The sequence below is a fragment of the Pantherophis guttatus genome, chromosome 7 (genome assembly GCF_059756535.1).
Source record: "Pantherophis guttatus breed Tessera chromosome 7, ASM5975653v1, whole genome shotgun sequence".
In the NCBI taxonomy this organism is placed as follows: Eukaryota; Metazoa; Chordata; class Lepidosauria; order Squamata; family Colubridae; genus Pantherophis; species Pantherophis guttatus.
This window is the reverse complement of record NC_142069.1, coordinates 87872538-87890269: the sequence shown is the minus strand read 5'-3', so window position 1 is coordinate 87890269 and position 17732 is coordinate 87872538. Positions and strand designations below refer to the sequence as shown.

The window sequence follows — 17732 nt, the reverse complement described above, 5'->3', positions numbered from 1 at the left end:
TAATTTCTGAATTAATCCAGCTGCTCAGGTTAAGCAATTGGGGTTGTGCAAATTGTATATCAGTGCAAAGCGGGCCGCCAGAGGGAGGTAAAATAATTTCAAGGCCAACTTCTGAAACGTCTTCCCGGAGATCTTGCAGGGAGGACAAACCTCACACAGCGCGTGCAAAGAAGAAACGTGAGAATTTATGCGAGTTGAGTCTCCAGGAATAATCCCGGAAGTGCCGTGTGGATCCAAAAGCTACTCGCTGCTTTGCGCTAATACGCTTCAATACAGCCTAATGGGAAAGGTTGGACAGTTGCTTACAGCACTCTTCCGGTTCCCATTCAGCTCCCCTAACGTGGCTACCTGGTTCTTCAGGTTCTGTCTCTATGGCAGGCCTCCATTTCGGTTTGGGGGTCCCCTCCCGGCATGGCTGCGCCCTCGTGATGCTGGGGGCGAAGGCTCATCTGAACAGAACCGAGATCGAGGCGAGAGCCTCCTCGCGTCGCTCCGCCAGTTTCCACTCAAGAACCCCTAACATGGCTGCCTGGTTCTTCCTAGCCTGTATCTCTATGTCAGATTCCTAGCACGGCGGAACCACACACACCCCGCATCCTGTCCGTCTTTTTTAAGTATCCCTTTTCTGCTCCCGCTTTCCCATCTTTCCCCCTCGCTCACCACTGCCACTCATTCGTTCCCAGCCCCTATCATGGCCGCCTGCGTTTTCCACACACCCACCACCTCCAATCTCTACTGCTCCCTATTGCATCCTGTTGTTGTTACGAGCGCTGGAGAGCCCTCTGGCGGCTCAATTTGGCATTGCAATTAGGAAACCAGGAGAGAAAACAAGGGAGTCCTCAATTTACGACCAGAATTCAGCCCAATGAGTCCCTTGTTATTGTTGTTAGTTGCAAAGTCGTGTCCAACCCATGGACCACGTTCCTCCAGGCCAGGGGTGGGTTCTAAATTTTTTTACTACCGGTTCTGTGGGCGTGGCTTATTTTGTGGGCGTGGCTTGGTGGGGGTAATGTGAATGGGTGGGCATGGCCATATATATATATATATATATATATATATATATACTTTTAAAAGCATTTTTTCTACAACCTTAAGAGGTTGCAGAAAGAAATGCTTTTAAAAGCCTCTGACGATCAGGCAACTCAGCTGGGATCGCCAGAGGCTTTTAAAGGCATTTTTTTTTTCTACAACCTCTTCGGCCGAAGAGGCTGTAGAAAAAAAAAATGCTTTTAAAAGCCTCTGATGATCCCAGCTGAGCCGCAGGATCATCAGAGGCTTTTTTTTTTTTTTTTACTATTAAAAGCATTTTTTGGCCGAAGAGGTTGTAGAAAAAAATGCTTTTAAAAATAAATAAATAAATAAATAAAAAAGCTCTGATGAGGTGGGCGGGGTAAGCGAGCGGCGACCGGGCCGCGAACTGGTTCAGGGGCATGGCCAGCCAATGTTATTACCGGTTCTCCGAACTACTACAAATTTTTACTACCGGTTCTTGCGAACTGCTCCAGGCCTTCCTGTCCTCTACCATCCCCTGCAGTGGTGGGTTCTAATCTGTTTTACCACCGGTTCGCATCGCGCACGTGATTTTAGTCACGGTTGTCCCAAAGGCTCTTTTTCAGGTGGCAACTGAACTTCCTGGGTTTTTTTTTCTTTGAAGGCCTTTCGCTTCTCATCCAAGAAGCTTCTTCAGCTCTGATTGGATGGTGGGGATGGAGGATACAATGGGAGATTGATTACCACTCTGCCAGTGGTCAGAAAAGAGTTGGGGTAGATGGGGTGATTGGCCTCCTCTCTTTCAAAGATTACAGCATTGGTGGGAGCGATGTACCAAAAAGTAAAGACGACTAATAAACGCATCGGTATCCTAAACTTTGGAAATCACTGAAATGGTAAATGTTGCCCTAAATTTCACCCTAAAGAGTAGCTTGCGCGGCCAATGCTTTGGTTTGTTAAATTACCACGGTGCTTAGTCTGGTAAAAATGATGCCAAGTAAAAAAAAAAAAAAAAAAATTAAAAGCAACCATTGAAGTCAGTTAAAATGAAGGTCTGGGAAATCAATTTCAAAGTGAAGTTTGAAGAAGAGATGTATGTTGACCCCATTCTTAAATCCTTGGGTGGGAGGACAAAGAATCGCTCTCCAGGGTCCTGATCCACAGTCTGAGGGCTGTGCGGAGGAAGGCCCTTTCCTAGGGATCTGACACTTCATTTTCTGGACACAAGGAATGTTCAAAAGGACCTCCACCAGAATCAGAATAAGGGTCAACATTGTTATGAAGTTACTCAGTTGGGTAATGAAACATCAACGAGAAAATAGTCAAGCTCAGAAAGGATCAAGGACCCCACAATCCTCTTCCTCCTCCTCCTCCTCTCCACAAACTCCATTCCTGTTGTGACTCCGACCCCCGAGCCCGTCTTATTGGAGGGAGAAGGCTCCGAAAGTGAAGGAGGCCAGGTCTCCCTCTCCAGGACCCTCCTCTCTGGCAATGCCTCAGGTGTCTCCCGAAGAAGAGATTGGCCAGGAGCCAGGTATCGCCGAGCAGTCGCAGTCGGACAGTGACGGAGGTAAGTCTTGGCTGGATCCACACCAGCGTCGGAGAGACAAGCGCACGCAGCAGAAAAGGAGGTGTGCCAGAGATTAAGCTGAGTCACTGGACCACACCCCACAGGGGATAAAAGGGGGTGTGGTGGCCATTCAGGCTCTGTGACGGACAAAACTAAACAACTAGCGAGTCGCATTGTATCTCTGAAACTACGTTATCTGCCTGCCTTGGATTTAATACGGACTGGACTTGACAATTCTGTGGCTTTGTGTATTTGTTTTTGGTTCTCTGTGAGTATAAAGTTCTTGGCAAGCAGCTACTGGGTTGCTGCCAATCCTGTTATCGAAGGAATTTATTGTCTGCAAGTTTTATTTAACTCCTGGCTGACTGTTTGTGTGCGTGTGTGAGACGGGGACAGAACATCTCCCTCCTAGCACTGATGATGTTATCTAGTTGGGTAATGAAATGTCTGCGAGAAAACCGCCAAGCTCAGAGGGCACCGAGGACCCCCATGGAAGCAGATATCCATGTCCCGATCTAAACAAAGTAGTCATGATTAATAAGGAGAGATCTAACAACTCCGTCAAGATGGTCTCTGAAGAACTGATTCCCCTTCAGAGTCAGAGGTGGTATTCAGCTGGTTTGTGCCAGTTTGGGAGAACTGGTAGCGTCGTCGTCATGCCATCTTATTTAGCCATGTTTTTGAGGCCAGGCGGAAGGTACATGGGTGGGGCAAACCAGTAGTAAGAATATGTGAAATTCACTGCTGACTGGGGGGGTCACATGGGACTAAGGAATCATAGTCATCTGTCTGGGAAGATCTGCCCATCCAGAGACAAAAAGATAGACAGAAATACAGAGAGAGCAAGAGACAGAAAGAAAGAAAAAGACAGAGAGAAAGACATAGACAGAAAGAGAGAAAGACAAACAGAGACAGACAGACAAAGAAAGAGACAGAAAGACAGAGAAAGACAGAAAGAGAGAGACAGAAAGACAGAAAGAAAGACAAAGAGAGAGACAGAGGGAGAGACAACTAGAGAGAGAAAGAGACAGAATGAGAGACAGAGAAAAACAGAAAGATAGAGAGACTACTCAAGTTACAAGATTTAACTCAATGACTTAAATGAGTTTTGTGAGACAATCCAATCAGAACATTAGCTAAACAATTCATATTTGCGATAGTTGAAGCAGCACGAAAATCTGCACTTTTAAAAACTTGTCTACACAAATCTCAATTTTTAAAAAGATTCTGCGTATTAATGAGAAATGGACGCAAAATCAGTTTACCTCCAAGTGAGGAAAGGGACAAAAAATTTGAATAGGAAAAGTGCTTGGGAAAATGCTTATATTAAGAACTGTGCCAAGATGCTTGCATGATAACAAGTGTACAAGAAAATACAATTTATAGTGGGATTAAGCAGTGGCTAAAATAAAATGGGTGAAGTCACCCATCCCTGATATCTGTTGATTTTTCTTTGACTCCTTGTTGATTCTTCCACCAAAAAAAAAATACGTTCAGAAAAATCTATTCTTTTTTCTTTGACTAAAGATTGTCCAATCATAACTCATATCACTGCTACGCTTACCTTCATTTTATTGAAAGCATCCAGTATTCTCCAAGGTTATAGGCCAACAATTTTCAATTGTCACGCCAACAAAAGCATCGTCAAAATGTTTTAATCTTGTGTTTTCTCAAATAACTAAGAAACTTTGACAAAGTAAAATAATGTCATTTATTTAATGCAGAATTATAACCTTAATAAAGCATGCAAAATTTATTGCTTCCAAACATGCCACTTTGCCAAGAGCATATTCAATCAGGTTTGTTGATGCAATTAAACCTCTATAGATAAATATAATTATTAATTGCGAAGTCACATCGGTTCATTTTAATTTTATAAAGCTAACCCACACCTGCACTCCAATTCTTCCGCACATTTCGTCAAATTAGGGATGAGATCAAATAACTACTGTTAAATCAATTTGATCCCTTGATTCGGACGAGAATGTATTTCTTACTAATTTTAATGGGAATGTGAAACAGGAACAATACTTGAAAACAACATTAAAAAAAAAACTCAGAACATGTACATTTAATAACCTGAACAAGATCAGATGACCAGGAGGAAAATATGTTTAATTAAAAATAAATAAGTTTGTAACTAATGAATGTTCTGTCTTTCAGCTTGATTTACAGTAGGATCTATGATTATTTAGATGAAATTTGTAAACTGGTTTAATTTTGTTTCTAAATCCTGGCTTGGTTAGGCGAGAGTGTTTTTGTTTGGGTTAACTGTGTTTGGAATGCCACAAAGCTTTAATGCCAGGAAAAGACGTGGAATAAAAGAAGATGCAATCATACAGTGCAAACATCCAAATTTAAAATATCAAAGTCCTAAATTTCCGAAAGTGTGAAAAAAGGTCATAAGTCACTTTTTTCAGCACCGTTGTAACTTCTAACGGTCACTAAACAAACTGTTGTAAGTCAAGGACTACCTGTAATTTATTCTTTATTTTTGCAAATTAACGTGGGATGCCAAGGTGCCGGATTAAAATTTCATTTTGCATCTGCTGAATACGGTATCTACTGTACTGTATATCTACCATAAAAATCTGTAAGGACAATGCGCAATTAGTCTCGGATTGAGAATCTATAAAATACAGGTAGTCCTCGATTTACAACAGTTTTGTGACCGTTCGAAGTGACAAGAAGACTGAAAAAAGTGACTTGTGGCCGTTTTTCACACTTATGACTGTGGCGGCAGCCCCCGTGGTCACGGGATCAAAATCCGGAGACTTGGCAACTGGCATGAACTTATGACAGTTGCAGTGTCCCTGGTGGGGGGAGAGGGGGGTATCACGTGATCCTCTTTTGCGACCTTCTGACAATGGGGGGAGCCACATTCACTTAACAACCGTGTTACTAATTTAACAGCTGCAGGGAGCCATATAATAACCGCGGCAAGGAAGACGTGGTAAAATGGGAGAAAATTCACTTAACGAAAGTGTGACTTAGTGACAGAAATGTGGGGCTCCGCTGTGGTCGTAAGTCGAGAACTACCTGCACAGCTTTCAATTAAACTAGAAAATGTAAAGGATTATTATAATGTCTTGATAAATTATGCCGTCGTGATCGAGAAACGCGGTTCTGACATTGCGAGGCTGATGTTGGGATCTCGAAAAGCGTAGAAACAATTCCCGCATCAAAGCAGCAGCGAAAGGAAGAGGAAACGGACATGAATGGACGGTTTGTACAGGTAGTCCTCGACTTATGACCGCAATTGAGCCCAAGATTTCTGCTGCTAAGCAAAACCATTTGTTCAGGGAGTCTTGACCCCTTTTACAACCTGTCTTGCCACAATTGTTAAACGAACCGCTGCAGTTGTTAATTCAGTCACACGGTTGTTAAGTTAATCCGGCTTCCGGATTAGCGATCGCCAAAGGGGATCGATTGCGTGACACACACACAGACCCCGGGGCACTGCGACCGTCATAAATATGAGCCAGTTGCCAAGCATCTGGGTTTCGATCATGTGACCACAGGGGATGCTGCAACGGTTGTACGTGAGAAAAACGATCGTAAGTCGCTTTTTCAATGCTGTTGACCATCCTTCGAACCGTCACTAAATGAATGGTTGTAAGTCAAGGAGTACCTGCATACACCATGACAGCTTAAGAATGTCACAACACGTCCTTCTAAATTGGACAAACTAAGAAAATGGCTACAGGGTCATACAAACTTAGAATTTGTGCCAATGTTTGGCAGAGGTGGGTTTCACATAATTTTATCACCGGTTCACCACTAACCGAAAATGTGAGCCCGCGTGTCTTAGACACAGGTTGCCATGACCAGTTCATCTGAACTGGTCCGAACTGGCTGAATACCACCACTGGACGGGCCCATCCACAGGTCGTCACTACCGGTTCACCCGAACTGGTCCGAACCGGCTGAATACCACCACTGGATGGGCCCACCTGCAGGTTGCCACGACCTGTTCATCCAAACCGGTCTGAACTGGCTGAATACCACCACTGGATGGGCCCATCCACAGGTCGTCACTACCGGTTTGCCCAAACTGGTCCGAACCGGCTGAATACCACCACTGTACAGGCCCATCTACAGGTCGTCACTACCGGTTCGCCAGAACCAGCTGAATACCACCACTGGACGGGCCCACCTGCAGGTTGCCATGACTGGTTCACCCAAACCAGTCCGAACCGGCTGAATACCACCACTGGACAGGCCCATCCACAGGTCATCACTACCGGTTCACCCGAACTGGTCCGAACAGGCTGAATACCACCACTGTACGGGCCCATCTACAGGTCGCCACTACCGGTTCGCCAGAACCAGCTGAATACCACCACTGGACGGGCCCACCTGCAGGTTGCCACGACTGGTTCACCCAAACCGGTCCGAACCGGCTGAATACCGCCACTGGACAGGCCCATCCACAGGTCATCACTACCGGTTCACCCGAACTGGTCCGAACCGGCTGAATACCACCACTGTACGGGCCCATCTACAGGTCGTCACTACCGGTTTGCCAGAACCAGCTGAATACCACCACTGGACGGGCCCACCTGTAGGTTGCCATGACTGGTTCACCCGAACCGGTCTGAATTGGCTGAATACCACCACTGGATGGGCCCACCTGCAGGTTCCCACGACTGGTTTGTCCGAACCGATCTAAACCAGCTGAATACCACCACTGGACAGGCCCACCTGCAGGTCTTCAGGCTGAATACCACCACTGATATTTGGAGAAAAAAAAACTATAGAAGCAGAGAACAATTAATTTAGCGTCTAGTAAATACTAAAATTGTTAGTGGGGAAAATCTCTAGGCCTGCGTTAGCATCAATGCATAAACTGAGGGATGTTTGTATTTTTAAAAATGTCTTAAAATAAGATTGCCCATGAATTCTGTGGGTGTGTTTGTGTGTGAGTGTATTATCTATGTATATTTTTTTAAAAAAATTGTATTTCAGTGATGTCGTAACTTCAGTCACTAAACGAACAGTTGTAAGTCGAGGACTACCTGTAATGCATAAGATTTTTCATTGAGCTTTTCCATCTAAGGAGATTCTCAGTCATCCAGTTTCATTGTTGTCTCAAAGATGCATTTTTTTTTTGGTTACAAAAGGCAACTGGAGTTTTTATGTTTTTCCTCAAAGGTTCAAAGGAACGTCTTCAAAGAAAAACGGGAAAAAACGTGTTTGAGACATTTCACGCTTCTTCAAGACCCCCCCGTTTTCACACGGAGCAAAACAAACCTCACTATGATTAATTATGAACAGTATTTTTCTTTCCCAATGCAACAAATTTTCTGAAGCATATAATTCAGAATTTCTGGCCAATTCTGTTGGATTTCAATCCCCAAATCCCCCCGAATAGCACCGGATTATGAGGGGTGAAGCCCAACCCATCCGAAGGCCGTTCAAACCAGTGGTGAAATCCTCCAAGGTTTGCCAATTGTTCACTGTGTGAATGCACACTGCGCGCACATGCGCACCACAGGCGCTACCGCGCAGCACAGAAAAAGGAGGCTTAAGAAGGTAAGTGACAAGGTAAGGGGGGAACAGCTGTGCTGCGCGATTTAGATTTGCTAGAAAGCAGGATTTAATATAATCACGCGGCACAGCTAATCGTCGGAGATACCAGTTCGGATGAACTGGTAGCATTTTTTTTACTACCGGTTCGCGTGAACCGGTAGCTTTTATTACTACTAGTTTGCCTCAACTGGTGCGAACAGGCTGAATACCACCACTGGTTCAAACCGGGGCAATCAACCTTGCAAATCTAAATTAATCGTCTATGTAAACCAGAGCATCTTAGAATCCAAAGTGCATGTGTATATTTATATTTATATTTAAATTTATATTTATATTTATATTTATATATATATATTTCTTCTTTAAAAAATTGTGGGGCGGGAGAGAGGAAACCTAAAGGGTTTTATTCTCCTTTATCCACTGTTTTAAACACGGAATCTTCCCCGAGCGTTTTGCAAAGTTCATTTAGTCTTTGCTGCATTTTTGGCATCCCTGCCAGCTGCGATTCGAGTCTCTGCTTTTCCTCGCTCAGAGTTAAGCGGATAGCAGTGTCCAACTCTTCGAAGCGCCAACCGCCTTCCCCGTCAAACTGGAGCAGGTGCGTGTGGTACTTCCTGCAAGAATAAGGAGAGAGAGAGAAAAATCCTCGCTATAAAATCGAGCAACGGGATCTGGAATAAGTGCGTTAATTTATTCTCAACAATTGGGTCATACAGTTGCAGAGTGGTGCGGTGGCCTAGAGATGGAGCTCTCGCCTCACAATCAGGAGGCTATAAGTTCGATCCTAGGTACAGGCAGATATTTCTCTCTCTGGGCACGATGAGAATATATCTGCTGAATATAACTCTGCATTGGCAACAGGAAGAGCATCCGGCCATTAAAACAATCTGCTAGCTCCGTTCAGTTGCCCAGACTCCACTCCGCAAGGGATTATGGGGTCGTTAAATGATGATGATGGTGATGATGAATTGGGTTATACAGTTCTTTAAAATCAGTTTTCTACTCTCTCCCTCCAAGTGCCCTGAGGGAGGAGATACAGAATAACAGAGTTGGAAGGGACCAGTGGTGAAATCCAAATTTTTTTACTACTGGTTCTGTGGGTGTGGCATGGTGGGCGTGGCTTGGTGGGTGTAGCAGGGGAAGGATACTGCAAAATCCCCATTCCCTCCCCACTCCTGGGGAAAGGATATTGCAAAATCCCCATTCCCACCCCACTCTGGGGCCAGCCAGAGGTGGTATTTTCCAGTTCTCCGAACTGCTCAAAATTTCTGCTACCGGTTCGCCAGAACCTGTCAGAACCTGCTGGATTTCACTTCTGGAAGGGACCTTGAGGCTCTTCTGGTCCAACCCTATATCATTTCAGACAAATGGCTGTCCAGCCTCTTAAAAACCCTCAAGATTTTTGTGGAATCTTTTTGTTTAAATCTGGAAGCAAGCGATTCCGCTGGTTTATTGTTCTTACTGTCGGGAAATTTCTCCTTAGTTCTCGGTTCTCTCCTTCGATTACTTTCCATCCATTACTTCTTGCTTTGTCTTCAGGTGGTTTGGCAAAAGACTAACAGAATACCAGAGCTGGGAGGGATTTTGGAGGTCTTCTAGTCCAACAGCCCCAGGAGATCATATACCAGGGGTGTCAAACTCAAGGCCCGGATCCAACCTTAGATCTGGCCTGCGGGGCCACCTTGAAAACAGTGAGGCACCAGCCCATGGTGCCTCTGCCACCGAAAACGGAGCTCGGGGGGACTGTAAACGGCCCTCCCAGGCTCCGTTTTCAGCCAGGATGGCCTCCTGCAGCCCTCTGCCAGTGAAAATGGAGCTCGGGGGCCACGCAAGCTCCATTTTCTCTGGCAAAACGTTGCAGGAGGCCATCCTGGCTGAAAATGGAGCCTGGGAGGGCTGTTATCACTGGTAGAGGGCCACGCCCACCCTATCCTGGCCCCCAGCCCCCCCCCTCCAGGGCAAACACAATCCTGATGTGTCCCTCAATTAAATCAAGTTTGACACCCGTGCCCTGTACCATTCCGGAGAAATGGCTGTCCAATCTCTTCATGAAAACCTCCGGTGATGGAGCACCTACAACTTCTGGAGGCAAGTAGTTACGTTGATTGAAGCTGGATCTCTTGAGACCTTTGCAAATTACACGTTGTGAAAAACTCTGTATTTATTACTTACTAGCTGGATACCCGTGCTCCACTATGCAACTATGTGATCGGGCTTGATAAATTGACACAGCTTGAAAATTATTGAGTAGTTACCATCGGCCTCTCCACTCCCCTTCTCTCCCTCAGGCTTGCCCCACAAAAGCCTCTCCTCTCCTATCCCTGTTCTCTCCCTCAGGCTGGCCCCATCGATCCTCTCCTCTCCCCTTCTCTCCCTCAGGCTTGCCCACAGAAGCCTCTCCTATCTTATCCCTTCTCTCCCTCAGGCTGGCCACATTGATCCTCTCCTATCCCCTTCTCTCCCTCAGGCTGACCCCATAGATCCTCTCCTCTCCCCTTCTCTCCCTCAGGCTTGCCCCACAGAAGCCTCTCCTTTTTTATCCCCTTCTCTCCCTTTCAGGTGGGGAGTAGAATGTCTAAACTCCCAGCCCGCAGGCCGGATGAGTCATGCACTGGCCATGCCCACGCCCAAGTGACAGTTGGAACAGAGTTCTTTTCAGGTGGGGAAGAGGGAGTAGAATGCCTAACTCATTAGCATCAGAGCGTGTTAATAATAATTATAAGAAATACTAATGATCTGATGGTCATTTCAAAAAATCCTTTCTTAGCGAGCACCTAGAAGCCAAGAGGAACATACATGGCAAATTTCAAGTTTGTAGGCTTTACGGTTCTGGAGATTTCGTGATGATGCGCGAGTGGTATTTCGCTTTTATATATATATAGATTTAAACAGCAGAGGCTTAATTAACCCCATTATTTGATGCCCCACTGAAGTACGAGGAAGAGGAGAGCGTGTATTCCCCTTTAAACTCAGACTCACCAGAGAGATAGCCTGTGAGTTATGGAAAGCAGGGAGATGCCGGCACTTTTAGCAGCCTGGAATATTTTTCCTTCCACGTCAATGCTGACGGCACTCGTACATTCGTCGAGCAGTGCGTATTTCGGCCTTGCAAAAAAGAGAAACATGATTATACTTTTTTTTATTTTTTTGCTGTTCCCCTGAATACTGTACAGGCAAGTCCTTGACTTACAATCATTTGTTTAGTGATCAGTTACAACGGCCATGGAAGAAGCGACTTGTGATTGTCTTTCACACTTACAATTCTTGCAGCATCCCCATTAAAATTCAGACTCTTGCCATCTGACTCACACTTACGACCATTGCTGTGTGCCCCAAAAGTGATCCCCTTTTGCGAAGTCAATGGGGGAAGCCGGATTCACTTAACAACCATGTTTACTAACTCATCAATCAACTGAAGGGATTCGCTTCGCAACTGTGGCAAGAAAAGTCATAAAATGGAGCAAAACTCACCGAATGAACTTCTCCCTTAAGAACAGAAACTCTGGGCTCAATGGTGGTCATAAGTCGAGGACTACTTGCATTTTTCTCACATTTCTCCTGACGCCAGGATGGAAGCAACTGGATTGCCAGAGTAAGCGTCTAGGAGTGTCCTGTTTCACCTCTTCTCAAAGAAATGCCACTGAATTTATAAATGTGCTATTCATCAGCACCACTAGTTTCCATCCAACCCATGTATTTCTCATTAAAAACTCCTGCTTTTTCCTCCTGGCAGATCTCTAGAGGAAGATAGGGTGGAAATGTTGTCTTTTCAGCTGACTGAGTGCTCTTCATAGGGGTCTAAGACAATTCGCCGTGGCTAACTCACCACGGCTAACTCACTTGCAGGACAACTTGCTTCAGGACAAGAGTTACACTAATATCAAAGAAATGGCGGAAGAGAATCATTAAAGAAATTATGCAAAAGGAAGGACGGAAGGAAATGTGAAATGGCGAAAATTAAAATAGTTTATATTTGTTTTAAATCGTCAAATAGAATTGTTAAATTGACCCGCAGTGAGTGGTCCCTTGGTGAGTTGGCCGTGATGAATTGGCTGCAATGAGCTGGTCGTGGTAACTTGGCCATAGTGAGTTATCCATGGTAAACTGGCCTTGGTGAGTTATCCATGGTGAATTGGCCTTGGGGAGTTAGCCTTGGGGAGTTGGCCATGGTGAGTTGGCCGTGGTGAGTTGGCCTTGGTGAGTTGGCCTTGGTGAATTGGCCTTGGTGAGTTGGCCATGGTGAGTTGGCCTTGGTGAGTTGGCCTTGGTGAGTTGACCTTGGTGGGTTGGCCTTGGTGAGTTGGCCTTGGTGAATTGGCCTTGGTGAGTTGGCCATGATGAGTTGGCCATGGTGGGTTGGCCTTGATGAGTTGGCCTTGGTGGGTTGGCCTGGGTGAGTTGGCCTTGGTGAGTTGGCCATGGTGAGTTGGCCATGATGAGTTGGTCATGGTGGGTTGGCCTTGGTGAGTTGGCCTTGGTGAGTTGGCCATGGTGGGTTGGCCTTGGTGAGTTGGCCTTGGTGAGTTGACCTTGGTGGGTTGGCCTTGGTGAGTTGGCCTTGGTGAATTGGCCTTGGTGAGTTGGCTATGATGAGTTGGCCATGGTGGGTTGGCCTTGGTGAGTTGGCCTTGGTGAATTGGCCTTGGTGGGTTGGCCTTGGTGAGTTGGCCTTGGTGAATTGGCCTTGGTGGGTGGGCCTTGGTGAGTCGGCCTTGGTGAATTGGCCTTGGTGGGTTGGCCTTGGTGAGTTGGCCTTGGTGAATTGGCCTTGGTGGGTGGGCCTTGGTGAGTCGGCCTTTGTAAGTTGGCCTTGATGAGTTGGCCATGGTTGGTTGGCCTTGGTGAGTTGGCCTTGGTGAATTGGCCTTGGTGAATTGGCCTTGGTCAATTGGCCTTGGTCAATTGACCTTGGGCAGTTGGCCATGGTGAGTTAGCTTGGTGAGCTGGCCATGGCAGGTTGTCCCATTCCCCTTCATAGACCCCAAAGGAAGCTGTGAGACTAGGCCAAAGCCACCATACCTAAAAGTGGTGAAGGCATAAAAGCAGGGCGCACAAAACCCAAGAAACGCTCCCTTGGGGAAAGGAAACCAAGTCCTTAAGTGAACAAAAGGACAAAATTTGGGCATGAGCACATGGGAAGCCTCTCCCTAAGCCTCAGCAATAAAGGAGTTGAGCCTGAATGGGAAGCCCTCCCCACCAACTCGGGGGGATAAAAAGAAGTCCTAAAGTCTGGCCAGGTTTTTTTTTTTTTTGGATCCCATGGATCCAAAAATGGATCCATCCCATCCCAGCTTCCATCCCCCTGGCTAGCGCCTGGCAGCCTAGTAGTGGACGATGTGTAAGTGTGGATGAGAATGTGTGTGCGTGTGTAAGAGGACAATTATATCAGTAAAGTTTGCTGTTGTTTTAAATTCACTGGGTCTCTGTGTATTTTAAAGAACCGTTTGTGCCTCCATGTTCAGTTGATTTGGGGTTGCGGGTGGGAATGTGGGTTGCGGGTCCAGGCCTGTGAGTGTGTCAGTGACTGACTATAAACTGAACCTGAGAGTGCAACTTGTGTAACAGAGCCAGCTTGGAAAGTTGCAAATTGCGATTGTGTAACGCCAGACCTTGTTGGAGGCAGTCCACCGTTTCCGAAGGTCACCAAGTTGCTACCCCTGCATTTCTTTCTTTTTCAGAGTCTTTCTGAATGAAATCAACACCAAGAGGCGATTCAATAGATCTCATTCGTTGTGCTTTGTTGGATCCAATTATTGTAAATTCTTTGCTTGCCTTGGATCTACAGAATCAAGTCGCTAAGATCGGCGTCTTTAAAACCTTGGCAATTTGAAGACGGGTGGACTTCCAACTCCCAGAATCCCCCCAGTCAGCTGTCTTCAATTTGCCAAGGTGGGGAAAAACGCTGCTTTAGAGCCGTGGTGGCGCGGTGGTGATAATGCGGTATTGCAGGCTGACTCTGCCCACTGCCAGCAGTTCGATCCTGACCGGCTCAAGGTTGCCTAAGCCTAAGCCTTCCGTCTTTCCCAGGTCGGTAAAATGAGGACCCGGATTGTTGGAGGCAATTGGCTGACTCTGTAAACCGCTTAGAGAGGGCTGTAAAGCACTGTGAAGCGGTATATAAGTCTATTGCTACTCCTTCGTTACTCCCTCTCTCTCCCCTCCCCTCCCCTCCCCTCCCCTCCCTCCCTCCCTTCCTTCCTTCCTTCCTCTCTTATTCTCTTTCTCATTCTCCTTCCTGGTGGGGCAGTGGTTAGAATGCAGTATTGCAGGCCGACTTTGCCCACAGCCAGCAGTTCGATCCTGATGAGACTCAGCCTTCCATCCTTCCGAGGTCTGTAGAATGATTGTTGGAGGCAATTGGCTGACTCTGTAAACCGCTTAGAGAGGGCCGTAAAACACTGTGAAGCAGTAGATACGTCTAAGTGCTGTTGCTATTCCGCCTATCAGTGGCGTTAAACTAACTCCTGACTATTCTATCCGCACCAAAACCAAAGGATTAGACTTACCGGTGATAAAAGATCCGAGCCATCCCCATTCTCTGCTTCTCTCCTCCAGACAGGACGTCTTTCCAATCGATCACAGAGTTCCACCCTTCAGGGAGTCGCATAAAAGATACAAAGCCTCGGTGTTTATTATGAAAACTCAAGTCATTCTTTGTAAGACAACCGTTTGTTAAGTGAAAGGAAGATTTCCATGAAAACCATAAAAGTGGCTCAGGCTATGGAGAGATCTTTCTTGCGAGAGTAAAATATGGATAGTCCTTGACTTACAACTACAATCTATCTAACTTTAATTATTATCTATCTATCTATCTATCTATCTATCTATCTATCTATCTATCTATCTATCTATCTATCTATCTATCATCTTTGTTAACCTATTTCTATCTAGAATCTATCTATATCTACTTACCTATCTATCTGTCTCTGTCTTTTTCTGTCTTTCTCTTTATCTATCCATCCATCCATCCACCCACCTACCTATCCATCTTCTTACTTACTATCTGTCTGTCTATCTTCTATCTATCTATCTATCTATCTATCTATCTATCTATCTATCTATCTATCTATCATCTATTTTTATTTCAATCATCTATCATCTATCATCTCTCTCTCTCTATCTATCTATCATCTATCAATCTATCATCTATCTATCATCTATTTTTCTTTCAATCATCTATCATCTATCATCTATCTATCTTCTATCTATCATCTATCTATCTATCTATCTATCTATCTATCTATCTATCTATCATCTATCTATCTATCTATCATCTTTCTTTCAATCCTATCATCTATCTATCATCTATCTATCTATCTATCATCTATTTTTCTTTCAATTCTATCATCTATATCTATCTATCTATCATCTATTTTTCTTTCAATCATTTATCATCTATCATCTATTTATCTTCTATCTATCATCTATCATCTATCTATCTATCTATCTATCTATCATCTACCTATCTATCTATCATCTATTTTTCTTTCAATCCTATCATCTATCTATCATCTATCTATCTATCTATCTATCTATCTATCTATCTATCTATCTATCATCTTTGTTAACCTATTTCTATCTAGAATCTATCTATATCTACTTACCTATCTATCTGTCTCTGTCTTTTTCTGTCTTTCTCTTTATCTATCCATCCATCCATCCACCCACCTACCTATCCATCTTCTTACTTACTATCTGTCTATCTTCTATCTATCTATCTATCTATCTATCTATCTATCTATCATCTATTTTTATTTCAATCATCTATCATCTATCATCTCTCTCTATCTATCTATCATCTATCTATCTATCATCTATCTATCATCTATTTTTCTTTCAATCATCTATCATCTATCATCTATCTATCTTCTATCTATCATCTATCTATCTATCAATCTATCAATCTATCAATCTATCTATCTATCTATCTATCATCTATTTTTCTTTCAATTCTATCATCTATATCTATCTATCTATCATCTATTTTTCTTTCAATCATTTATTATCTATCATCTATTTATCTTCTATCTATCATCTATCATCTATCTATCTATCTATCTATCTATCTATCTATCTATCTATCATCTACCTATCTATCATCTATTTTTCTTTCAATCCTATCATCTATCTATCTATCTATCTATCTATCTATCTATCTATCATCTTTGTTAACCTATTTCTATCTAGAATCTATCTATATCTACTTACCTATCTATCTGTCTCTGTCTTTTTCTGTCTTTCTCTTTATCTATCCATCCATCCATCCACCCACCTACCTATCCATCTTCTTACTTACTATCTGTCTGTCTATCTTCTATCTATCTATCTATCTATCTATCTATCTATCTATCTATCTATCTATCATCTATTTTTATTTCAATCATCTATCATCTATCATCTCTCTCTCTCTATCTATCTATCATCTATCTATCTATCATCTATTTTTCTTTCAATCATCTATCATCTATCATCTATCTATCTTCTATCTATCATCTATCTATCTATCTATCTATCTATCTATCTATCTATCTATCATCTATCTATCTATCTATCATCTTTCTTTCAATCCTATCATCTATCTATCATCTATCTATCTATCTATCATCTATTTTTCTTTCAATTCTATCATCTATATCTATCTATCTATCATCTATTTTTCTTTCAATCATTTATCATCTATCATCTATTTATCTTCTATCTATCATCTATCATCTATCTATCTATCTATCTATCATCTACCTATCTATCTATCATCTATTTTTCTTTCAATCCTATCATCTATCTATCATCTATCTATCTATCTATCTATCTATCTATCTATCTATCATCTTTGTCGACCTATTTCTATCTAGAATCTATCTGTATCTAGCATCTATCTATATCTATCTACTTACCTATCTATCTGTCTCTGTCTCATTCTGTCTTTCTCTATATCTATCCATCCATCCACCTACCTACCTATCTATCCATCTTCTTACCTAATATCTGTCTGTCTGTGTTTCTCTTTCTGTCTTTCTATCTATCTATCTATCTATCTATCTATCTATCTATCTATCTATCTATCATCTTTGTGGACCTATTTCTATCTAGAATCTATCTGTATCTAGCATGTACCTGTATCTATCTACTTACCTATCTATCTCTGTCTCTTTCTATCTTTCTCTATATCTATCTATCTATCCATCCATCCATCTTCTATCCATCTAATAACATTCCTTTCTCAAAGAGTCAAGGACATCTTGCCCTGCACCTGGGGAGGTGTGGCTGAGAGGCCTCTCCAGTTGGGACGGTGCTTGGATTGGACCATGTGATGAACTTGTGGATGCTTGGGTAGGAACTTGGACTTTCCTTTGGGTGGGGAAAACCTGGAAACTTTCAGATTCGGGTTTCCCCAGATGTGCCAATATGACATCTCTAATAAAATGCAACTTTGAGGAATTTCAAGCCTCAGAGTCTTTTTTCGTTGGGGGTGTTACTTAGAACCATGGGTAGGCTGCTGGGGGTTCGCAGGGGTTCGGGAGAACCTCTAGCTAAGATTCTGTGCAGTTCGGAGAACCCCCAAATCCCACTCCTGGCTGGCCCCACCCACCCCACGCCGCCCCTCTCAGAAGTCCCCATACGGCCCGTTTTGGATGCAGGT

At 43.8% G+C, this 17732-nt stretch overlaps 1 protein-coding gene across 1 annotated transcript in view; it reads right to left on the bottom strand.

Annotated features, from left to right (window-relative positions):
• Positions 1-8475: 8475 nt before the first annotated feature.
• Positions 8476-17732, bottom strand: part of ABCD2 (ATP binding cassette subfamily D member 2) — a 37258-nt gene continuing 28001 nt past the window's right edge. The window contains exons 8-10 of the mRNA XM_034419077.3: positions 14599-14683; positions 11072-11197; positions 8476-8706 (exon numbers count right to left, since the gene is read on the bottom strand). Of these exons, the coding sequence (XP_034274968.2) occupies positions 8496-8706; positions 11072-11197; positions 14599-14683 (422 nt within the window). The 3' untranslated portion in view covers positions 8476-8495. The remainder of the gene's footprint in view (positions 8707-11071; positions 11198-14598; positions 14684-17732) is intronic.